The sequence below is a fragment of the Mus caroli genome, unplaced genomic scaffold (assembly GCF_978045245.1).
Source record: "Mus caroli unplaced genomic scaffold, Mus_caroli_1 scaffold_9, whole genome shotgun sequence".
NCBI lineage: Eukaryota > Metazoa > Chordata > Mammalia > Rodentia > Muridae > Mus > Mus caroli.
This window is the reverse complement of record NW_028227264.1, coordinates 66,235,001-66,260,625: the sequence shown is the minus strand read 5'-3', so window position 1 is coordinate 66,260,625 and position 25,625 is coordinate 66,235,001. Positions and strand designations below refer to the sequence as shown.

At 44.3% G+C, this 25,625-nt stretch overlaps 1 protein-coding gene across 1 annotated transcript in view; it reads right to left on the bottom strand.

Annotated features, from left to right (window-relative positions):
* The window catches only part of Rtkn2 (rhotekin 2), a 70,380-nt gene that overhangs the window by 44,327 nt on the left and 428 nt on the right, over window positions 1-25,625 (bottom strand). The window contains exons 2-5 of the mRNA XM_021174955.3: window positions 18,033-18,229; window positions 7,780-7,838; window positions 3,454-3,507; window positions 2,096-2,213 (exon numbers count right to left, since the gene is read on the bottom strand). Coding sequence (XP_021030614.1) covers window positions 2,096-2,213; window positions 3,454-3,507; window positions 7,780-7,838; window positions 18,033-18,229 — 428 coding nt within the window. The remainder of the gene's footprint in view (window positions 1-2,095; window positions 2,214-3,453; window positions 3,508-7,779; window positions 7,839-18,032; window positions 18,230-25,625) is intronic.

The window sequence follows — 25,625 nt, the reverse complement described above, 5'->3', positions numbered from 1 at the left end:
CTACACTGGAGGTTTTCCTCTGACAGCAACACTGGCTCCGTTTCACAAGTGCCCTCGAAGTCGCACACACAAACATGCACACAAAGAAAACAGATAGATAGATAGATAGATAGCTAGATAGATAGATAGAAAGAAAGAAAGAAAGAAAGAAAGAAAGAAAGAAAGAAAGAAAGAAGCCCTGCAGTCTGGGGAGCACAAAGACTGGCTTTACTCTTTAGTCTTTCCTGGTACAATAAACTCCCATTAGCATAGAAAGCCACTGTGTTGTTACTAAAGTGCAAAACCGAACACCAAGTGGTGGCACACGCCTTTAATCCTGGCACTTGAGAAACAGAGACAAGTGGATCTCTGTGAGTTCGAGGCCAGCCTGGTCTACAGAGCCAGAGAAACCCCATCTCAAAACAAAAACAAAAACACAAAAACACCAACAAACCACACAACCAAACAGCAGCAAAACTAAGGGGCAAACACTCTTAGAACCGCATTCATCCGCAGATGCCACCTCAAGACAGAAGGTAGGCCTCAGCCCTGGGGCTTTAAAATTCAAATAGCCAATCTACAGTTTGGATACATCCAAAGACGTTGACTTGCAGCTATTTTTATAGTTTCTTACTTGGCAACGTCTAAACATACAGTATTCCTGGTAATGAGCAACAAATGTCAATATTTAGAGGAAAACCAGAGATTCATAAATATTGAAGACTTATTAAAAACAAGCGTCGTAACAAAGAGCACATTTTTTTTTTTAACATTTAGAACATTTGTCAGCAGCTATTTTTAGGCCAATTTAAAATATTTATACCCCCAAAATGCCAATAAATCATATGTTGTCTTCCAAGTCATTTGTATTGTTCTTCCAGTGGGGGGATGGGGGGAGGGAGGCCCCTCACCCCCACCCCACAGGAACTTTTGCCTCTGTGGCAAAACATGAACACTGGTGGACTGATGTGAAGACAAGAGGCGATTAGTGAGTGGGATAATTTGGGCGGGGGGGGGGGGAGTCCTTAGCAGCATTGGAAATAGAAGTAAAGAGAAAGAGATAATGAAGGAGACACACTTTAGCCTAAAGTGTACAAGAACTTGAGGCTAATCCCGAGGCAGGAGAGAACTAAATTCCACTGGCTTGAGTACAACTTGTAAAAAGGCTTGCGTTACTGCTAACAGCCCAGGGTAACTCGATGTTACATCTTACACAGTTACTCCACGACGCTGGCTGCAGGAGCCACGGAACGCTGTCGGCCACGGTCCTGTCAGTGTGACGTGACCCCTCTGAAATCTAAAGTGCCACTGGCCGCGGCCAAGGGTGTGCTGGTGATTGCCCGTGGGCAGCTGGGGCAGCTACGACCACTTGATCTAGAAATGGCATCTCAAGGTCCTCCTGAGAGACAAACCCCACAGGGAGATAGGCCAACAAAGACTTTGAGAGAGAGGCCAGGGGCCAGGGGAAAAAAAAAAAACAAAACCTCATGTTCGTTAAAAATGATGTCCATGGTTACCCAAGGAAGCTGTTTTTGACTCTCTGTAGGATGGCCATAATAAAATGAGCCTGCCCATAAAAGAGCCCTTAAGAGGTCAAGCTGTTCTACACTGTTTGAGTACATGAGAGAAGCCCGCTATAAGAGAATGAGCACCCCAAAATCCACCGTAAGAAGCACTTAAGAGAATGGTTCATAAGAAAGCTGTCCCACCTCATTAGTTTTTGTACTGAATTTCCTGTGAAGGAAAAGAAAGTCAGCTTTATGCCCAAATTTGCTGTATTACATCAAGCATCAAACGAAATTCTATCATCCTCAGAGCTTGGGTAGGGACAGAAATATAAATATTTATAAGAAGTTTAGCAGAGCCATTGAGTCAACTGTCTGCTTGCTAGTATTAATTATAAGATTTCTATTTTATTCTGAATCCAAAAAAGGGGGTAACTTTTAAACATTTTTAAAGCTGCGGTGCTTTGAAAAGAAGCCAAGGCCCACCAGGATGTAGGCCATCAGAATTTAAAAGACAGTAATTAGGCTTTCTTCACTGATAAGAAAAAAAAAAAAAAAGAGGCAGAACTTTAGATTTTTTTTTTTACCCTCTGAGGATTAAGGATACTTACAATATGGTGACATTTTCGAAACATATATCTGTGACTGTCTGGTCCACAATCATCATGTCCGTGTCAAACACCTGAGCTCCCATCCTGAATAAGCAAAAGATGGCGAAGCGCTGTGTGCCTAGAGGAGAGACAGCAGACAGCAGCAGGAGCCGTCACAAGCAGAACAATCATACCTGTGTGAGTGAGACACTCGGAGGTCACTCACTCCCTCACCCCACTCAAGCCCAACCTCAAACCAAGGAACACCAGAAATAAACACCGGCCCCCTTGGCGGTGTCCCAAAGAGATCCCTGCAGCCAAATCTGATCACTTAGCAAACTTTATGCCTCTCGGTCAATTTAGTGCCACACATGTAAATGACTCCATTTGATGTCCAAGTTTTGATGTCCAAGAAAAGATGAGGTGTATCAACAGCCACCAAATGTCACCCACCAAACTATAAATAAGGGGAAAAAAAGGACGTGAAAACCCCAACACCCAAACGGCAGGCATGGATACAAACAACAGTGGCCAGACCCTCCAATCTGGTGACGTTCTTAAAAATGGCAGGTGATTAAAGGGCTAACTCCTCATTACTGAGAAAAACGCAGCTCTTTAGGAAAGTTTACTCTCTGCAGTAATCTTGAAGATTGACTCAAATCCCACATGCATTCCTTGTGAAGTGAATTGTACGTCTTAATTGAAAAACAAACACTAACCTGATTTAAATTCTTCATGTAAAACTAATTATGCCCGATACCATTTGGCTTTTGGAATATGGACAAAGTCACCAAGGTAAAAGAGGCAGATCAAGGGGCTGCTGGGTCACCCGGCTTTGCCTTGAACAGCTAGGGCACATCTGAGGTTAATGTCGGTGATCCAAGAGATACATGGACTTGTGAAGACCGTGTGTAGCCAATGAAACAGAGGAGGAGGAGGAGACGGAGGAGGGGGAGGAGGAGGAGAAAATCACAGCAATCTAAAAATCTTTCATTACACCCTCTTAAACAATCTAGCAAAGCCAAACTCAGACCTCCTGGGTCATAATAAGCGAAAAAAAGAAATTTCACGTCTACTGACTCACCTCATGCCTCTTTGGGGTGTAGGGGCTCTACCTTTCTTCCCATCTCTCCACCCTAAGCCCCCACACAAGTTCCCATCGCTGATGTCTCCCCTCATCGGTATGCATATCTTAGTCTGAATCAGGGAACGGATGCTCGGTCCCCCAAATCAGAAATCGATAGTTTGTTGACAGGATGCTTCTAGCCAAATGGCACCAATATGTCTCCGAACCAAAGAGTTCTGACCTCAGAAATCACAGATGTGTGTCCTAACCACTCAAGGAAACATTTCCAAATACAAATTAAAGCTATACGTACATTCTTTATTACTGAAGTGATCGGAGTCTTTCCACATTAATGGTATTCGGATATCTATAAAGAAGGCAAAAAAAAAAAATTTAAAAAAAAAGGAAGAAAAGAAAAAGAAACAATTATTTTGATAATTTTTGTTTTACCCACAATGTGAACCTCTGAGCTCCATGACAGACTGGGCCCACCAAAACCAAAACGAAATATACACAGCAATTTCCTAATTATTGTTTATAGATGATTTTTAAAAATATTTATTTTTCTGCAGATGGGTGTTTCTCCTGCATGCATGTCTCTGCACCACTTGCAGGACCAATGCCTATGAAGGCCAGAAGAGGGCGCTGTATCCAATGGCTTTGAGATACAGGTGGTTCTGAGCCATATGTAGGTGCTGGGAACCCAACCCAGGTCCTGTGGAAGTCGGTACACACTCTCAGCCACTGAGCCACCTCTCCAGCTCTGGCGGTGTGTGTGTGTGTGTTAGAAGTTATTAAATATGTGTGAAATTTGTGAGTATCTGAAGTGAGAATACATTCTTCTAAATTTTATCTTAGCTTTATGTCCATGCCCTTTCCTTCCCCCCCAGCTTCACGCTAACTTCCTTATTAGCCGTGCGCTTCTGAGGCCATCCATGCTTGTTCCTGGGCCAAACACTTCATGTATGGAACTGACTCAGTTATCAACGGACACCTTCTGACGCCGGCTGTGCTGGGGTGTTGTCTTTTGGAGGCAAGTGACTGTCACTGGTTCTCTTTATAAGAATGTTTTCAACTTTGGTCAAAATTCCCTCTCAAATGTTTTAATATGCAAAACAACTTCGGAATGTATTATATATATATGTATATTCATATATACACACACACATATATACATACATACTCTCACACACACATATATGTAGAGAGAGAGAGAAAGAGAGAGAGAGAGAGACTTCGTGTCTCTCTGTGTGCAGAGATCAGAGGCGACTTGTGGAAGTCATGGGCCTCAGGAGAACTGAGGTCATGAGGGTTGGTAGCAAGCACCTTTATCTGTTGAGCGCCCTCACTGGCCCAGGGAACTAATAACTTTTTAATATTTCATCTTCACATAACAGATTTACTCTTAACATTTGCTCTAACTCTGGCTTTCTGTTTGTTTGAGGGCTAGAAGTCAGGCCCAGGGGCGGGGAAGAACCCTCCCACGGAGCTTCGCCTCCTGCTCCTGCTTTTGCATTTTAATTAAGGTAATTTCTTATATATTTAATGCTTTTGGGGGGGGTGGCGCTGCTGCTTTACTGTAAGTGACACTTTTTCCACTGTCATCCCTAGCAAGTCATTGCTGGTTTGAAGAAAAACTACCGCCTTTTATTTATTTCTCCTAAATCCGGTCGCATTCTATTGAATGCTTTAATTCCAGCGTCTCAGTCCCTTCCCTGAGGTCATCTCCATCTGCCATTCGTTAGCCTCAAAAGTATCCAATCTGCCTGTTCGATTTTTTCAATAGCTTTGTTTTCCAGCCATTATGTTAGCTACAATTCCAAACCAGTGCTAATTTATGTTGACCATAATAAGACCCCGGTATTTTACCCTTGATTTTAATACAGATGTCTTCATTGTGTTTGAATTATAACCCGGCTCATGGCCTGTCCAAACTCACTTCTTGCTTGACCACAGTGGCCGCCTCCTACCTCCTTTCATTCCACAGTGGCCAATGCGTCTCACTCGCAGCTGTCCTGGCTGTGGTGGCGAAGCTCTAACTGTTCACACTCTCATGGGAGGACACTGACCCAGGCCTCCCCACAGCTTGGGTTCGATCCTGCTCTTCCCCATACCTCGCCTCGACTCCATGTAAGGGAATCTTTCTCGTCTGTGTCCCTGTTGGCTGTGCAGTCTTCAGCCAGCAAAGGCTCCGACTTCGAATGACAGAAATACCTTCTAGATTCTGGCAGATGATCGGCTGGGTTTCAGCTTACAGTGGTCCACCTTTGTCTTTTTTTTTTTTTTTTTAATGTCTCTGCTGGCATTTTAGGGCAAACTAAGACAGCCTCAACAGCATTGTAGCTGGCCTGATGTGTACTAGGGACTGAACTGGGGCGATGGCTCGGAGGTCATCTTGCTGCACAGCCACAGTTTGGATTGCAAAACCCATGTGCATGTCCGGTGGTTGTGGCCGACACCTCAGGGGGTCCCCAAAGAAAGTTGGCTCTAGAGACTTAAGCATCACCAGGGACCTGTGGGTGTGACTGACAGGCCCTGCATCAAAATGAGTAGTGTGGACGTCAGGACTGGGGATGCCACAACCTCGGGAAGCCAAGCATATGCACATGCACTTACACACATCCACACACATGCAAACACGCACATGCACATATGAAAAGAAAGAAAGAAGAAAAAATCCACAAAAAACTGAAACCGCTGACCATTTGTGGGTACCCAGTTTGGTCTAGTCACTGAACTGGGAGGTGAAAACACACACCAGCCGCCCCGCATCACCTGGTGCAGGAAGGCTGGGATGAACCTGTTATTTGTATAGTTAGGAAGTTCTGGTCAGTGGAAACCTCAAAACCCAGGTCTGTCCTGTTTATAGCACAATCTTAGAAACATTCTGAAACTGGGCTGCAAAAATGTCCAGTCAGCTGAAATCATGCTAATGATGCTAATGACACGGTGTCCCATCTCCCGGGGGGGGGGGGGGTTCATGCCTTCATTAGGTTTCAAATTGTCTTGGGGAGGAAAAAAAAAAAAAAGCTAACCTGGGCTTCTGTACAAAGGTATCTGAGATCACAGAAAGTCATCCTTGACCTTAAATCTTTTTGTTTTAGACTCTCCTAAATGTGGTCGCAGTAAACAAGCACTCTCCACAGGACAACAGATAATGTTAGTCACAGAACTCACTGACCAGGTCACCTACCCCATTTGCCTACAGAGTGGAACCTTATTAGAAGCAAGGGGAAAGGGCAATATTTTAGTGGTGGTGGGAAATCTCTGAAGTTCTCCAACATTTAATCTATGCATGTTAGAATGTATTTAGACACAGTAGAGAAGAGTCTGCAAACGTCCTCTGTTCCACAGCTAAAGGGCCCAAGCAAAGCAGTGAGCTTCATGTCAGCCACAAGTACAAGAACGAGACCAGGTCACAGGACACGCTGAGGGCACGTCAGCCACAAGTGGAAGGCTGACCGTGAATGCGAATAACCACAAAACAGGCAAAAGGATTTTATGAAGTTCATATAATTTTTTGAGGTGCTCTCCCTGCCCCCCGACAGACACACACACACACACACACACTGAGGGCAATTTCTCCAATTTTGCCAGTGAGGTCAAATAAAACTCAGTACCATGGCTGTGAGCGATGGAGAGAGAGAATAGTCCCTTAGCAGGTCAGGTGACACAATAGCAGGCGCTCTACCTCGCTCTGGCCAGTGGGATACACCAGCTATTACTGGGGGGGTCAGCTCAGGCCACAAGGCTGTTTGCAGGGTGTAGCGATGAGATATCTGCAAGCCAGCCATGCTAATCGTGTGGCATCTCCATGCCACTTCTTCCGGGGGTGCGGATGGGGTGGGGGGCTGCCGTTTTGGAGAAATGAGACAGCCTAAGCGCCATCTAGTGGCAAGGGGTTGGTACGGAAGGGGTGGGGGTCTGCCATTTTGGAGAAACTGAGACCGACAACCTAAGCGCCATCTAGTGGCAAGGTGCCTGCTCGCTCTGCTGACAGGAAATGCCACTCCAGCAGAGGCAATGATGGGAGGGAATGGAGGAAATGAAACAATTGCACAACCCAATCAGGTGTCTCAATCAAGGCCTCTGTTGACAAGAGAAGGGGAAAAAAAAATCTGCCTAAATCACGTGGCTTGTGTAATGGAAGACAGAGCCAGGAAAAGAATTGGGCAGAATGGAAAACTTGGTGGGGCAGTTTGCATTTTACCGGCTGCAAGTGGCCAGTCATCTACCTGATATTCACTGAGCAACCATGAGGAGCCCAGCCCAGTGACTGTGGCCAAACATGAGCCAAACCACCATGGAACATGCAGCTTGAACCACCTTTCCAAACGGAAATGACAGAGAGAGAACCCTTGTGGGCTTGCAGCCCAGCTCTCCGGCGCTCAACAGCAAGCAAGTGACTTGAAAACACCTTCCACACACCCGAGTGCCTGAAGAGAAGACAAACCCACACAATGTGTGTAGCATGTGACAGAGTTTCCCCCAAAAATGAAGTTCCACGCAATTGTAAAACATAATGGTTAAATAGTTAGACTAAACATTGGATTGCTGGAAATACAGAATGCACAAGGCCAGCAATAATAGTCAGTCTATAAACATATTCAGGGACCCGCAGTGACACACTGCAGCATACCTGACAGGGCGATCTTTCCTCTGCAGGATTCTCGTTCTTTACTTTCAAAACTCGAATCCCTGCCGAGAGAAAAACACATCACGTCTTTCGAAAACAGCTGAGCTTTAAAATAAAGAGGTAGCTATGAATACTAACGACCAATGTTAAGGACTTGTCTCCAAGGATGTTCAGTCGGCAGCAAGCTAGCTTTCAGGGAGATACAGAGACACCCTCTTTTTTGAGTGTACACAAACTGGTACACTTCCTAATAACGTGTTCTGGTTACACTCTGATGTCCAAGGTATCACAAAAGTTGTACTTCGGGCTCATTAGCAACGCTGGCTTGAAAGAGTCTGGTGTTACCCAGCCAACCTGTGGGCTGCTCTTCCTATGGCTGAAACATACCCACCCTCAAAAGCACCTTATGCATGCAGGTGGGCATGACATCTCATTTCTTGTAAGCTCCAAAGAATGAACATACAATACATTAAGATGAGGGAATAGAATGTGGGCAGGGGGAACAGAAAAACATTTTCAAGAAAATTCTAAGACGGAAGCCAACACCAACCCTCCATTCATACTGCATAAAACAAAGTGAGACACCATTTATGCCAGAAGATCACACAAGGCTAGCCTATGCTCCCTAGGGAGATCCTATCTCACAAACACAGCCAGGGAAGGCAAGCTGGGTCAGTGGGTACTTGTGGTCTAGCCTGGGGATCTGTGTTTGATCTCTAGGGCCCACATAATACAAAGGAAGAACAGATTCCTGCTAAGTTATTAAGTAAAGATATTCTCAAACTATAATCGAAATCTAATTGATCAAAAAATTTGAAGAAGTAAGTCTGCTTTTTAAAAAAATGGAAAAAAAATCAGACCTCGAATTTCTGGAACTTTAGTTATTTTCAATCCCAATACTTTAAAAATATATTATTTTTAGGTGCAAAAACTGCTGAATACAGTCATCTTATTAAGTTAGGGATATACTTGATTGTAACCTGAGGATAGAGCAAAGCTATGAAACAGTGTATCTTATGCAAGCCAACCCAGTTTACCGTACTGTGTAAGACTCATAGATGCTAGACTTTTTTTCCAGAGCTGAGGACTGAATCCAGGGCCTGTTGTTCTATTGTAACTGAGTAAACTCTCTAACCCTTAAAAGACAAACATAACAAAATAAGGAAATTACCTGTAGGTACACAAAATGACCAACAGAGGGCGCCAGCCTGCCACTCTCTTACTCGAAGGTCTGTATGAAAATGTTCTGAGTAAACACAGATTGGCCTGTTTTATATTGTTCCATATGGGGATTTTTAAACAGCCATTTCTGTGCCAAAATTAGTGCACTGTAACAATAAATAGCATAATGGCAACAATATTTTACTTTGTTCTTAATGAAATAGCAAGAGGATTCTGAATGGTATTCTGTAATTTGAAAGCAGATTATAAACCCCTCCACCTTTTATGCAAATAGGTGAAAACTAAATCTCAAAAATCCATAGTGTATAATTTAAAATCACCCTAAGACTATGATAGTAATAGCTTCATGATATCCTAGATTACATCCCACGTGTGATATAGTCAGCCCCCCTCACAGACACCAAACCATCTACCATTTAGGAAATAAATTCAGCAACGGCTTTAAATACACGTTTCGTTATAGAACTACTACAAGTACAGGATTTTTACTTCCCTGCTAGGCTCTTTCTTATTTTAACTGAGAGTCCGTAAGTGATAAAGCGATAAAGTAGCAGGCTGGAGTGTGAAGACGGCAGTCACATCCAACTTACAAAGTTATCTCGGCACTGTTAGAAACTCACAATTATGCTGAATGACACACATAATTAAATCCTATAAGTGACTCTAATTATTATTACTATTATTATTATTATTATTATTACAAAGCCAAATAAAATATTTCAGACCTAAGAGTGGAGAAGAGATGGGCTGGCTGGGATGGGGCGGTGGGGGGCTGACAGAGGGCAGTGCTGATATGCAAGTTCCTGAGTGTGGAGGAGGATGCTATGAGTGAGAAAGCGCCCCACCCAGTACCTCGCCTCCTGGCCACGGGGTTTCTGGGACTGCGGCAGAGAGGGCGGGAAGCACGCATGCGTGGAATGGAGCATGTAGCACACCTAGACTCAAGCTTTGGGCTTCACTCATCAATTACAGCTTCCCTTATTAGTGAGTTGCTGTTCTTCCGACTGCATCCACAGGAGGAAAAGGGGCATATCTAGTTAGCTCACGCAGCTGCCGAATAAAGTAACAATTCTAACGCGCCTGTGGACTTCTCTAAGATGTCGAACACAGGCACCATGTTGTGAGCATTGATGTTTTGGCTCCAGGGATGAGCATAGGTTTAGATAGAAATTAACACTTCCTAATGTGATCAGGGTCTAACTCCCGGTTCCTGTGATACCTCATCTAAAACTTTCTCTACACATCCCACCAAAGCCTTCATTCATATCAACAAGAAAAGCAAGGCCTCCTGTAGCCTGCTCCAGCACCACAGCCAGAAAACAGAGAGGCCGCCCAAAGTGCCACTAATCTTTGGAAGGCGGGGAAGCCAGTTCCTGGAGACCTCACCCCATAGAGTGAGGCGACCATTAGCTAATGTTAAACTAGCCAAGGAGAGAAGACAGTATGCACAAAGCTTGGGGAAGGCCACAGCACTAGATCGGGGGTAGGGGAAGGTGGGAGTTGAAGACCACTTAGGTTCAATAATTGTTAATTATTAGAGGACAGAGGTACTCCGTGGGAGAAGTTTCACATGAAAATAAAAAGAAGTCAGTTGTCCTTAAGAACCCCAAGAAATAGAGTCATATCCAAGAACCAGAAAAAACAACCAACCAATGTCCCAAAAAAGCATCATTATTAAAGGTTGTATGGTCCACTGCTTTAAAAACAAAAACACTATCCTATAAGAAACCAAGGACTCTCTTCCAGCAATGGCCCACTTACACCGCCACATCTTAGTCCAGGAAAATGTCACTAAATCACGATGAACAATACTAAACTCCAAAAAAAGAGACCCTCATATCCATACGAAGCCACTCTGGAGTAGAGAATCAGCTGAGAAAACATTCTGGCAGCCACACCTTCATAAACGAGAAAATAACAAGACTTGAACGCAATACTCCAGCACGATGCGTGTGCTGTGAAACAGGCCCTTGCACGTGACTGCACGGATCTAAAATGCAAACCTCCAGACGGAAGGATGAACCATAGGCAGATGCCCAGTGAGAAGGAAGGATGAGGACCGGAGCTAGGAGGGGTAACTCGGTTCTGAAATCAACATTAAAAGGCAAACTGGGGATGCAGCTGGCGAGAAGAGAAAGTATCAAACGAACATGCCGGACCGAGGGTCAAGAGATCAGACAGGACAGTAACAGAAGACCAGCCAGGGTCTGTGTATGTGGCAAAAGCTCTTAGATAAAAATAATAATAACAATTAGATTAAAAATTTAGATAACATTTTCAGTTCTTTTTCTAAACTGAAAATTTTCTACAAGTAAAAGAAACAGGTCTTAGCCGGCTGTGAACCCAGTGAGCTATAGCAATGTCTAGCGTAGGAATATAAACTCACAGGGTCCAAGTGCCTTGGGTGTTAATGGGGATAAAGGTTATGGGGGTCACCAACTACCTTCCACTCCATTTAATGCCTGCTCCCCAAGAGGAGAGGCATGCCTGGCACCGTAAGTCTGCTCATGAACCCACTATTCAAAAGCTCATGGTTGCCAGCAGCGAGACTACCTCTATTCTGCTAAATGGATAGATAGTGTCAAATGGCCCCTGAATTCTCATCCCTCAGTGCCCTCTCAAAGCTTATGGGAGAAGTTCCTTTTTCTTGGCAGTGGATAGTGGTGCTTAATGTAGGAAAATCCCAAGTCCAAGTGTGAACGGTTCAATCTGACAGAGGTAGGGAATGTACCTACCGTGGGCAAGGCCACAGGTTCAATTCCGTAGGACTCTAAATTCGACTTCCAGCTACAGTGAGAAACAGAGAATATGGAGAAGGCTGGAGGACAACTTAAGGAAACTACCAAACTGGCGTAGACCGTAGAATATTTAAAGGACTTTAAATGTCTAGACTCTTCAAAGCAATAATGACAACGGAATTTTAGAAAAGGTTCATTGTAAGAAGCCAAAGGGACATAACCAGACACACTACATGAAACTCTATTGATCAAATTCTAGTGTTTTAAAAAAAAAACTACAGCTGACTAGGGGTGAAGCACCCCTTTAATCCTAGCATTAGGGAGACAAAGGCAAGCAGATCTCTGTGAGTTCTAAGCTGGCCTGGTCTACAGAGAGAAAGGTAGCCAGGGCTACACAGAGAAACCTTGTCTCAAAAAAAACCAAATATACAAACAAAATAACAATTCAAAACTATGAGAGATTTGTGAGCAACTAGATAAGGAGTGGATATAGAAAATTACGAAATTAGTAACATTTTGCATGTACTCCTATATTGACTACACAGAAGAACATTCTTAGAGACAGATGACTGCCAAGCCACTAAGATGCACCTGTCCTGTTTGTAACTCATGTTCACATGGCTCAATGGAACAATGTGTGTTCATATGGACAGAGAGAAGGCCATGGATAAGCTCACATGCCAAGAGATTAGCGGCCGACTAAGTGAGCACACACAGATGTTTATCTATGAAAGAGTTCATGATAAACAAGTGTATTTTTTAAAAAGGCAGCAGGGACGCTGTGAGCAATAGTAGGTAGTGAAAACCTCTGAACGTGAGAGAGAGAGAGAGAGAGAGAGAGAGAGAGAGAGAGAGAGAGAAACAAGGAGAAGCAGCAGCTAACCGCTCTTGAAGTGAGTCTTAAAATTTCCACTGTAACTCAGAAGGGGAACAGGGCAAATAGCTTCCTCCTCCTGTAACTGTGGAGTGACTAGTTTCTGCCGTCAGTTCTTCCGAGCATGGCATAAAGGCCCAACTTGTCCAGCAGACAGGCGTTAAGCTGATGTGCACAGGCGGAGGTGTCCTGGAGCCCTGGCTTTTAAAGGCTCTAACGAAGTGAGATTACCAGGTTTTCATCAGATGGCAGTTCATGAGACAGAACCCTTGAAGTGAAGACCTAGGAGTAAGCCCCTGAGAAACTCATCCACTGGCTCTCATCCCCTCCTGTAAATGTAACTTCTATTCTCCTGAAGTACTGTCCTCTTCAAGACTTACTGCCTCCATCTGCTAACCGAAGCCTAGTCCTGGAAGCTTCTAGCATCCGTACAATCTTATCTAGGCCTAGAATGTTTTCGGCCTCTGAGTCTTACTGCTGCATTAGCTCAGCCTTTCGAGCTTTCTGAGCTCTGGCTGGTCGGTCAGCTGTTCTGGCTGAAAAGCCTCTCCAAGCTGACTGATTCAATCTGGCTTCTCTCGGCTTCTCCTGAATTGCTCTGCTTGGCCTCAAACTAACTCGAGCAACCTGTTCTGTTCTTCTGGCTCCTTCTCACTCTCTGGCTTGTTTTGTCTTCACCTGTGTCTAGTATGTTCTCTCTCACCAACCTGTCTCTGTACAACGGCCCAGGTAAAATCTTCTCTCTTGTCTACATGGCTCTTCTTTTTTTTTTTTTTTTTTTTTTTTTTTTGGTTTTTCGAGGCAGGGTTTCTCTGTGTAGCCTTGGCTGTCCTGGAACTCACGCTGTAGACCAGGCTGGCCTCGAACTCAGAAATCCGCCTACATCTGCCTCCCGATCTACACGGCTCTTCTAAGTAGCTTCCGTTTCTTCTCTGTTCTCCTGAGAGTTGGGCATATCCCATTCTGTCAAATCTTTCTCTGATTCATCACTTCATCTGCCTTTCAAACATGGGTGTTTCCTTCTACAAACTAAGTTTATCTTCATTGTTTGGGATTAAAGGTGTGTACTAAGGGTGTGTCTGTATCCCAGCCAGAGTAGGATTAAAGGAGTGTGCCAAGGCTAAACTACATCACAAGAAACAGGTTTTTCCTGTAAACACGCTCTCAGGGTTCACAGTGTGATTGAATATGCTGTAACACCCTCCTTTCTCTAATCATTTCAGGGGCTAGGGAGATGGCTCAGTGGAGAGCAAGTGCTATTCTTGCAGAGAACTGGAGCCATGTTCCCAGCACCTGCCACCGGGGTGAGGAGGCTCACAACAGCCTGTAGTTTCAGTTCTAGGAGGTCTGGTACCCCTTTTGTGGTTGCCAAGGACACCCATACACAAACCTATACATTATTAAAAATAAAGTACATCTTTTTAGAAAGTGATTTCGTGCATGGTGGCACATGCCTATAATCTCAGCACCAGGGAGGCAAGAGGCAAATGGGATGCCATGAGTTCAGGGCCAGCCTGGTCTACACAGCAGGATGTAGGCTAGTCAGGTTTACACCCAGAGCTCCTCTCTTTAAAATCAAACACAAGAGGAACTCTTTCATTACCTACTAGATCACTGCTGCTTCTGTGCCTCCCTGTTCTTCACCATTGGTCTTAAAAAATCCCCTGCTTCTATACAATCTCCCCAAACACTGGTTTACTATGACTTCTTTTGGTTGAACATAAAATGGTACAAGGGGGTATTTTAAAAAGATATACATTGCCGGGCGTGGTGGAGCACGCCTTTAGTCCCAGCACTCGGGAGGCAGAGGCAGGCGGATTTCTGAGTTCGAGGCCAGCCTGGTCTACAAAGTGAGTGCCAGGACAGCCAGGGCTACACAGAGAAACCCTGTCTCGAAAAAACAAAAACAAAAACAAAAAAAAAAAAAGATATACATTAAACGTAGCCATCACTTAACAGCCTGGCGGGGTAGAAAGAAGGAAAGGTGGTTTCAGGCGGAAACGGGGATGGTGGGGGTGGGCGTAGACAATGCCTTTGAAGTCCCCTAGATCTCTGGCCTAGCTCTGTGAGCACTATGTGACCAGTCTTAACAGTCCTGGTTTCCAGATGTTTAATGAAGGCAGGCAGCACGATGCTCCCGCGGTCAACCCCACACCTTAGCTCGTGGTCTAGACCTTCTACTAACAAACCCCTGCATGGGCGTCAACCAAGTGCATCTTTTTCTCTATCCTCTTCAGCGCAATCCTTCACTCTAAGCTTCCCTTTGCAATTGGTTTTTTTTTGGGGGGGGGGGGCGGGGAGCAGTTTCATCAATCCCCTCACCTGGTGGGACTGATTCCTTCAATCCACAAGAGCCAGTTTCCATCAGAGGCTCCTCGGCTGCACACTGATTTCATTCTGCGCTTGGGCTTTTCAGGCCCACATCGTCAGTGGTTCTCAACCTGTGGGTCGCGACCCACCCCCCAACGCCCACTGGGAAACAGAGAGTACTTACATGACTATCCATAACAGTAGCAAAGTGACAGTTATGAAGTCGCAACGAGACTCATTTTATGGTTGGGGGTCTCCACAACATGAGGAACTGTATTAGAGGGCCACAGTGTTAGGAAGGTTGAGAACCACTGGCCTAAAGTAAACAGTCTATAATAATTTTTTGGGGATTTTATTGTAAATTTAGAAGAATTAGACTGATGTCTTCATTCAAGGGCATTTTAATCGACAGTACTATATACATACATGTGCATTTTAACCGACATGCATGTGGAAATATATACTAAAGCTTTTTTGTCTCCCTCAAAGACTAAACAAAGGAACGGAATTCTGGTTCTTCAAGGACAACACATTTGCTACAGATTCTTAGGTTGGCCTGAGATGGCCCACTGTCACCCTGTGTTCTTCAAACAGGGACATCCAAGCAGAGTGCTTACGAAGCTTGTGCAAGTAACAGGTGCTTGCTGAACCCGAGGAGTCAGAGGGTAGAGCCTCTGTCACTTTTCTTAAGGAGCTAAAGACGCTAATGGGAGGACTCTCGCTAGCCCACAATGATGTTTACCCAGGAAGAAAGCAAGTACTGTAATTCCTGTTATATTTGCTCAGCAGCTTCAGGCTCTACCTGCAGATACAAAGGGAGGCTGTAAACAAATGGGTCAGGAATCATTTTAAATCCCTAGGAAACGGCTGCAAGGCTTTCATATATACTTATGAGGATATACTTATGTATACGCACAGAAGATATTTTCATTTGTGAGGGGGAAAAAATAAAACAGAAATTTGTGTGCATTTTCAGCTTAGAGTCTCAGATCCCCCCACCCTATCTTGGCTAAATCTAATATGGGTGAGAATTCCTTGCTATCACTGTAAGTCATCACTCCAAAAAAGCTAAGGTGCCAAGCTCACAAAACGTTAAACTCACAATTCATTACAAATGCTGAAGAAGCGGTAAACAGTGGTCCCAGAAGGCTACTAGAGGAACAGCATAATAGTGAATGCCTGGTCCCTTAAATCAAGGAACCTCAAATTTTGCCATTTACGTGATTCCTCACTATCCTCATAAAAGCTGGGCCTTATAAAACAAACTTTACCATTCTAGATGCACAAGCTTTGTCTCAAACAAATATTCTGCTGTGCAACAGCTGTCAGTATCCAACTTTGGCATAGCTCCTAGCTCATATCACATCCTCGCCTGACCTATGGCCCGGCTTAGGAACATCAGCCTCCAAATGTCTTCTTACACAGGCATACTGGGATAATTTTATTACTAATGACAGGACATAGAACACAAAAAAATAGATTTGTTGAGTACTAAAGCATTCCATTAGACATGTATATATGTATATGCCTGTGTATGTGTATATATGTGTATGCATGTATATTTGTATGTATATATGTATATATGTATGTATATGTGTGTATGTGTATATGTGTATATGTAGGTATATGTGTGTATGCATGTATGTACATGTGCATGTGTATGTATGTATATATGTATGTGTATATATATAGGTATGTATGTATATTTGTGTATGTATATGTGTATTTTTGTGTATATGCATGTGTATATATATATATGTATATGTGTTATGTATATATGTATATGTGTATATATGTGTATGCATATGTGTATATGTGTATATGTATATGTATACATATATATGTGTGTATATATATGTGTGTGTGTGTGCATAATGCCCACATAGAGATGTTACCTTATCACCCCCATCCCCACCCCCACACACAATGTACCTGCAACACAGGGACTAAGCATAAGGGTCGGCATTTACAGTATGGTAAGGCCGCTGACAAACTGGCCGCTTTGCATCTAGATCTGCTGTATCACAACCCTATTCCTGTTTTATGTTTACAGAAACCTTCTCTGACATGCCTGTACCTTACTTGTACAGAATTTCATGGAGGGACACAGTACCCCACCCAATGACCAATAAAGTACAGAGAGAAACTTTCCCCCTTGTACCAGAACCACAAACAGACCAGAGAGACGGAGGCTATACTAAGACACACTGAAGTCAAGCCTCTGGATCCATTCACCTAAGGCCCAGGTGGGACTTGGCACTGCCTGTGAAATGGGATACAATGTGACACACGAATGCTACATCGATCCCACAAGGCTGATGTGGAGTAACAGGGACCACAGGACCTGAAACTCAGCAGCAAGCCCTAATTGGGACTAGTTGGCAACCCTTCTGGGAGCACCACTCCCTTCTCTGGAACTGGCTCACCATAGGAAGGGCTGGGCGGTCTATTTTAAGTCCCTTCCATTTATATGTTTGTCATCTGTGGCCCACTCAACTCGATTTACTTAAGCTGCTGTTATTCTTAGTATAAATAGCACATCTATAAGGGACTGATTGTGTCTGTTTTTAAGCAATTAATTTTTTAAGAGTTATCTTAATTTTCCATGTATGGGTGCTTTGTGTGTGTGTGTATGCAGGGGCACTGCATGCCAGGAGCCCAAAGGAAGACAGAGGAGGGCAGAAGATCCCCTAAGTACTGGAGTTACTGATGGTTATGAGCCGCCATAGAAGTGCTACAAACTAAACCCGGATCCTCTGCAAGAGCAGCCAGTGCCCTTACCCACTGAGCCGCCTCTCCAGCACCAGCAATTAATTTCTCAGAGACACGTCTCCGTGGACTCCACTCTTGGCCTCTGTCTTTCTTCTTGAAAAGACCCCCCCCCCCATCCTTTTCTCCTAACACACTTTCACTTTCCAGTGAAAGAGCTTCGAACCTTAACCAGCTCAATGGAAGAGAGTTCTCTTTGAGCTCTGCTGTCCACACAACTGTGACATCAGCTGGCACTCCCATATTGGCCTTTAAAAGTTTGGTGTCCTGACATTTTGTTTGTTTGTTTGTTTTTTATTTACACTTAAATTATAGCATGTTTTCTGTTCAAATGCCAAAGTATGCTAAAGTTCGCTAAAGCAAAGGTAAATCACAGCACTAACCGTGCTCCGGTTTGCTTTGCAATCTCTTCTTTTGTCTTCTGCAGCTCCGCCGTGTACGCCTGGATCCGAGCACTGCACACCATGAGGTTCTTTACTGCATGCAAAACTTGGTCTTTTTTCGTACTCAGCGAGAGCAGCTTCCATATTCCTTCTCGCATGCGGATCTCTAAGTCTATTTTCTCTCGGATGCTGCAGTCCTGGAATAGAGAATCCTCCGTAAGAGGTTGCAAGAGTCTAGAACTACGATTAAGACAGGCAGAGGGTGGAAAACGTAGTAGACATCGTTTGGTTTTTTACACCATTCTGAGGATGAAACCAAGCTTCCCAGAGTGAAACAAATACAGCCATTTTCAAAAGCTATTTGCAAGATTCTCAAGTTTCTTGCATTATTAGGAATTCTTTTCAATTTACTGGCTAAAAGGAAAAGAAACAAAGATGAGAAGAACATCTTGCTACCATAACCTCCGTTAGCTTAACAGAGCTCTCAAAATCCATATTTGCCCAGAACCCTTGAGTGGGCCCTTATTTGGATACAGAATTTCCCGTGTTATTAATTACAATGGGGTCACAGTGGAGTAGAATGGGTCTCAAATTTTAATAAGGCCATGAAGAGACACAGACCCACACACAGAGAGAAGACACAGACCCACAGAGAGACCACGAAAAGACACAAAAACACAGAGGCCACATAAAGATAGCAGACACATATAGAGAGGCCACATATAGATGTAGACACAAAGGGACTACACGAAGACTCACAAACAGGACTGGTCATATGAACACACACACACACACAGATACAGAGTCAGAGACAGAGAGACAGAGACAGAGCCCTATGATGACAGATACACGAGGAGGCCATGTGAAGACAGAGATGGAATACAGCAGGTTGATCCCAGTAGCCAGAGCCTAAAGGGGGCATGGAAGGGGAGTTCCTGAGGGCCTGCAGAGGTGGGGGTGGGGTACTGTCAACCTCCAGAACTCGGGGTGGGGAGGGGATTTGAGGGTCATTTGTTACACAGCCTTAAGAAATACAGAATAAGCAGCGGGTGAATAAGAATGACGACTCAGCAATTAAGAACAGAATACTTGATCATCATCTAGTGGACCAGGGTTTGGGCCCCAGCACGTACATCCAGCAGTTCAAAATTGCCTGTAATATCAGTTCCAGGGGACCCAGGACCCTCTTTTTCTACACATGTGCATATAACCCCCCTCCCGCTGCCGCCAACAACTTAACAACTATAAGCAGCATACTACACACATGCACAGATCATGAGAGCCACAGGTGGCTCTGATATGCCTGAGGGACACGGAATTCACCAAGGGAAAAATCTTTCTGAAAGAGCAGACAGCTGATTAGCAGTGGCAAAGACTGGGCTGGTCCTCATAGTTAGCAATGGAAACAGAACTCAGGAGCCAAGGCTGGAAGATCCGTGCCTGGAAATCGCCAGAGGCCTCAACTGCCGGGACAGAGACTCATCTCTGGCCGTGTTTATTTTGGAGTCACCAAGAAATTTCTTTGTAGCTTAGTTCTGGGCCTTGGTCTTTTTCTGTTTAGTGACCGTATGATGGCCTCACTCAATATACAAGTCTCATTCGTACCATTAAAAGTCTACACACAAGATGCAAAGTCCTTTGTTCACTCCCAGAAACTTTGTAAAAATTAGAAGCCATAGAGGCCCACTTTATGAATGGGCACAGAACCCATGTGTGTCTATTTCTAAGTGACAATCCTGGCTTCAGCGGTTTAAAAACAAAATACAAAAAAAAAAAAACCCAAAAACCTATTACTTTCTCTTTGTACCGAAATTCAATTTTAAAATGTAGATAGGATCTAATAAGTGTCAAGGATTAAAAGGACAATCATTTCAAAGGGAAGAGAAGAAGCCGGTTAGGAGAGTTGAGAGTCTATGACGGTTACCCCTGAAAGCAAAATGTTAGATGGTTTGACTTGACTCTCCAAGCCTAATCGGCTGAGCTATTCACATGAGAGAACAGATCTTTTTAATTAACTTCTGTTACCACAACATGGAATCGTCACAGGCTAACCTTGTCATGTAGTATGTGCTGACTCAAGCTGGGGTACTCTACCAACGCTGCCCCTTGCTGGACTCCTTTCTTTGACCATGACTGCCTTCCACCAACCCCGACTTCATCTATGGATGACTTGCAAGCCCCAAAGTCGTTTCTCCTTTCACGTCATCAGCAATTAGTTCTAAGAACCATCTACGTGACCCACATGTCTACAGTGATAGACGGCGGCAGGCTGGTTAGCACTGGTAAGTGCACACCGGGAGTGACTGGAAGCTGGGATGAGCCACTTTACCCCACAGCGCCAATATAAATAAATGCCATCTGGTGCCTCGGAGTTCAGCTTTGCCTTTTAAACGAGGCAACGAGACAGCTGATTGAGCTGGCGCAGAGGTTCTGAAAAGCTGGCTCCATCTGAGAACCAACTGAGGCACACAGAAAGAACCTTATTAAAGTTCCTGACCCCTCCAATTAGGTCTTTGGAGACAGGGCAGAGCATTTTTTTAAATGGTCTTCTAATGTGGTGTTTCTCAACCTGTGGGTGGAGACCCCTTTGGGGGTCACATATCAGATATTTTGTTCATTTTTTTATATACCAATTCTCAACGGTAGTCAAGTGACAGTTCTGAAGTAGCAACAAATTATTTTACACTTGGGGGGGTCATCTCAACGTGAGGCACTGTATTAAAGGGTCACAGCGTTAGGAAGGTTGAGAACCACCGCTCTAGCGTTCTAAATAGCAGGTGGACTGCGACTGTGGACAGTGAAATCCAAAGATCTAAGGTTGCAATAACCTGAAGTAACCAGCAGGGGGCCACGGCCACACTACACATTAGCCTGGGCTTCAGGGCCTCCATCTATCTATCTGGGAAGAGCATTTTCTTCCCCAGCTGAAAAAGACTTAGGCGATTACAGAGGATTGGGAAATGGAAGGGATAAGAACCTCAAAGTCTTAAATCAAAACAAACAAAAGCTTATGCATGAGATTAAGTTAACGTCCATTAAGGAAAGAAGGCATACGCAGAAGTTATTTCTAGAATTCCATCCTTTACTGCGAGAGTTAGTGAACTGTGGTCTGGTCCATGTCTGGTTTTTGTAAATAAAATTGTCCTGAATCACACCAGCTCGTAAAGAAAGTCGGATTGAATCACAGCTAGCTCATACTGGCTCTGGCTGCTTTCCAACCACAATGGCAGAGTTGCGAAACTTAAAAGATAGTGGCCTCTTAGCCACTTCAGCTTAGATGCGCTATCGACTAGGGTCCTGACTCCTTTGTCAAAGCTAGTCGAGCAAGTGAGAGAGGGCTGAGGCTGCAGGGTGAACTGCCTACTAAGCGCTACATCTGCATTGTCTTTGAATACACTCAGTTAACAGTGTCCACTGCTGCCAAAAGCTTAAAGCTTATGCTGACCACACAACCTGTCGGCACACATCCACCCTGCCCGGGAGAAGAAAACCTCTGACCAGCAAAACTAAGCAGCCTTAGGCAAGGAACTGTTTAAAGAGCAAGAGAATTAGTCTTTACTTAGTAGGTGTGCATGGTACTGCTGGGGAGAAGTTGCTGTCTCGGGTCATCCAGTGTGAATAAGGATCTGGAAAGGAGGGGGCGCCCGCTGGGCATGCAGTCATGTTGACTGGCCTCCAAGAGGACTGAAGAGCTAAAATCATTACTGTTACAGCCCCAGCCCACAGAGCACAGCCAGGCAGAGTTAAGGATGACTGCGGCCAATAAGAAAAGCTGCCCCATATGCATCCTGCTGCACCATTGAAGGACGAGTCCCCAGAGCGAGTGGGTTAGCAATCTCCTTTCTTCGGGTTCCATCAGGTCAAACAGAAACCTGTGTCACTGTCCTGGTATGGTTAAGTAGTTAAAGTTAAGCGCTAAGACGGAGCCGGGCAGTGGTGGCATAGCCTTTAATCCCAGCACTTGGGAGGGAGAGGCAGGCAGATTTCTGAGTTTGAGGCCAGCCTGATCTACAGAGTGAGTTCCAGGACAGCAAGGGCTACAGAGAAACCCTGTCTCGAAAAACCAAAAAAAAAAAAAAAAAAAAAAAAAAAAAATAGAGCTAAGACAGAATGGATGGAACAAATCTAAAAACAGAATAGCTGGACCCTTTAAAAGTAGGAGGTAGGGGCTGGACAGACAGCTCAGTGGGAATACTTGCTGTTCTTCCATTGAATATGAGTTCAGTTCCCAGAACCCACAGCATGCAGCTCACAAACAACTATGAGTCCTGCTCCAGGGGACCCAACGCCTTCTCCTGGTACCCCACACTCATGTACACACACAGATAAATACATAAATAAAAATATTTAAGATAAATAAGAGTAGAAATAGGGAGTTGGGGAGATGCCCTAGTGAACGGACACAGTGCTCACTGTGTAAGCATGGGGACCTGAGTTCACCACAGAAAAGCCAGGCACCATGGTGTCTGGGCTGTAACCTCAGGGCTGGGGAGGTGAAGGCAGGCAGACAGATCCTGGGGGTTACTGGCAGTCAGTCTAGCAAATATGGAAAGCTGTAGGTTCAAAAAGAAATACTGTCTGTCTCTCTCTCTCTCTCTCTAACACACACACACACACACACATTCAGGCACAGTGGCACACACCTTTAATCTCAGCACAGGGGTGGCAGAGGCAGGCAGATCTCTGTGACTCCATACCAGCCTCCTCTAGTTCCTGAGTTCCAGACCAGCCAGGGGCTACACAGCAAGACCTTGTCTCCAAAAAACAAAAAACGAAAAAAAAAAAAGTGGAAAACAATAAAGGAATAAGCGAAGCTACCTCTGCTCTCCCTATGTGCATGCCCAGATGAGCACAGCTCTGCACACACCTGCATCTGCACACAGAAGAGGCTTTAGAGCTGGGTATAGTTAAGCAGTGCAAGGCTTCTCTAAAAGGCGGGGGGGGGGGGGGTTGGGGGGGTAGAGGGCCTGAATTTTATCTCGAATGCCACAAAAAGGTAAAACTTACAAAGCTGGCAATCTAGGATATGGAAGAGAGACATTTGGACAGTTTCAAGATCCAGAACTGCGCAAAAAGGCAGAGAATGGGCCTTACTGCCCATCCTGAGAGGTGACTTTTAAAATTGCAAGCAGGGATGGGGGCTTGGTAAAACAAGACAGAAGCCATACTGTAAGTCATTCTGACCAAAACTACTACTCGCCCAGCAACTGTAACTATGACGTGTTGGTAGAGAGACCAAAGGGTAGGCGAAGAAAATGAAAGGCTGTTTATATACAGTATGTTTGCTTCTAGAATATTTAATTAAGTGATTATTGTTGTTATTATTATCGTGTGTGCCTGTGTGTATGTGTAAGGTGTGTGTACACAAGTACAGGCTGTGTGTGTGTGTGCATGTATGTATGCACACAGTTGCCATACCATGGTATTTATGTAGTAGTCAGACAGCAACTTTGGGGCGTGTCCCCTCTCTCCAGCTCAGGTCCCCACCATGTGAAGCAAGCGTGTTTACCTCAGGAGCTATCTCACCAGCTCTAATCTCTGTCTCTTAAACAACATCCCACGAACTGAAGAACTGCTTATGTACAGAAAAAAAAAATAACACTAACCATTCTAGGAAACTGAAGCGCAGAGAAACGTAATTCGTGTCCTGAGAACTCTTTACAAGGACGAATTGTTTCTTCTCAAACTGCACTTCCACTTGCACTTTTTTTGTAGGAGCTAGACTTTACCAGGAAGACCAGTTAGGGTTAGGTGCTCAGAGGAGTAGGGCAAAGGGATGTAATAAAAACAGTCACCAGGCGTGGTGGTGCACGCCTTTAGTCCCAGCACCCGGGAGGCAGAGGCAGGCAGATTTCTGAGTTCGAGGCCAGCCTGGTCTACAGAGTGAGTTCCAGGACAGCCAGGGCTATACCGAGAAACCCTGTCTTGAAAAACCAAAACCAAAAACCAACCAACCAACCAACCAACCAAAAACCAGTCATCTCTCAAGCCTGTGCTCCTGCCAGAGAGAGGCTACCAAACCAGACAACTATCCAAGACAGGCACATCAGCTGTTCTGCAGCTGTGGAAACTAGACTCAGAGCCACAGGTCGGTCACTGAGAATTACACAGCAGGATGGGATTCGCCCCCAACCTCACTCCAAAACCAATATGCAGCTCATGAGGAGTCGAGACACCACTGAGGTTGGAGCCGAGCGCTAACGACTAAACCTCTGACCTCATCCTGTTAGGTCACAGATTTCAATTGGGGGCGGGGACACATAAAATAAGAACACAGTGTTTGCTAGTCAAGTATAAAATCCTCCTCCTGACTCAGTATTCCTGTGAAGTTGAAACCTATTACCATTTTGCTGCTTATCTTCAAGACCCAAACAAAAGCCAATTCCATGTTTTGATATTAGGATTAGAAATTACTATCTTGTCATATTTACATAAATAAGCCTTAATATATTTGCTATATATACTGAAATTATATACATCATTCATACACACACACACATATTTCCCTTCCATACACTCAGCTCTGTTATCCTCTTTTCTCTTCTGTACCATTCTTGAATGTCACTGTCACACACACTAAGATGCATACTTGGATGGCCACATCAGCACTCACACAATCCCCATAAGAAACTCGACAGATGCCGAGCGGTGGTGGCACACATCTTTAATCCCAGCACTTGGGAGGCAGAGGCAGGCAGATTTCTGAGTTCGAGGCCAGCCTGGTCTACAGAGTAAGTTCCAGGACAACCAGGGCTACACAGAGAAACCCTGTCTCAAAAACAAACAAACAAACAAAAAACAAAACAACAAAAGAAACTTAACAGATCTCCATTCAGTTGGGTAGAAATAGAGGCTGTGTTAACCATCAACATAGGAGTGGGGTGTGCTCGGCTGATTGAGGGCTTGTCTAGAATGCACAAGGCACTGGGTTAGAACCCAGCTCCACTCCACGTAAGGTGGGGGTAGTCCTATAAAGTCCATAGTAGGAAAGTGGAGGCAAGAGGAGCTTTAGGAGTTCAAGGCTACCCTTTGACAAAGGCAAATAGGATACCTAGAATACATAACAAAAATAAGAAATATTTCACAAGAAAGTTGAAAGTTTTGTGTATGTTTGTAGCAAACACGTCCTGTGACTACTAATATGGTTTGCACAATAACTCAAACAAAGCCTGGCTCAACTTTCCAGAGAATTACAGAGGACTTCCTAACAATGCTGTATCTACTAAAGAAATTCTATGAACCTGCAGTCTTCATCTCGACCCACAAATCTGGCAAGAGTATATGGTTCGAACTACTATTCTTCAGGAGCCGGTAAGAGGTGAAAATTAAAATGAAAACGAAGATGTCACTACAAGGGTATAAGGGGTTTCTTTTCATTAAAATACTAAAATAATGAACAGGAAATATACTTTTAACACTTGACTGGGATTCCCAAGAAATATTCTCGACTACACTAAATGTAATAGATTTTGAACATATTTTAGATAGCTAAAAAACAAACAAACAAACAAACACTGGAATCGTCCTCCTTTTGTCCTAGTATTTGTGCAAGTATCCGCGTTTAAACTTACACCTTCCTAGAAAGCTAAGAAC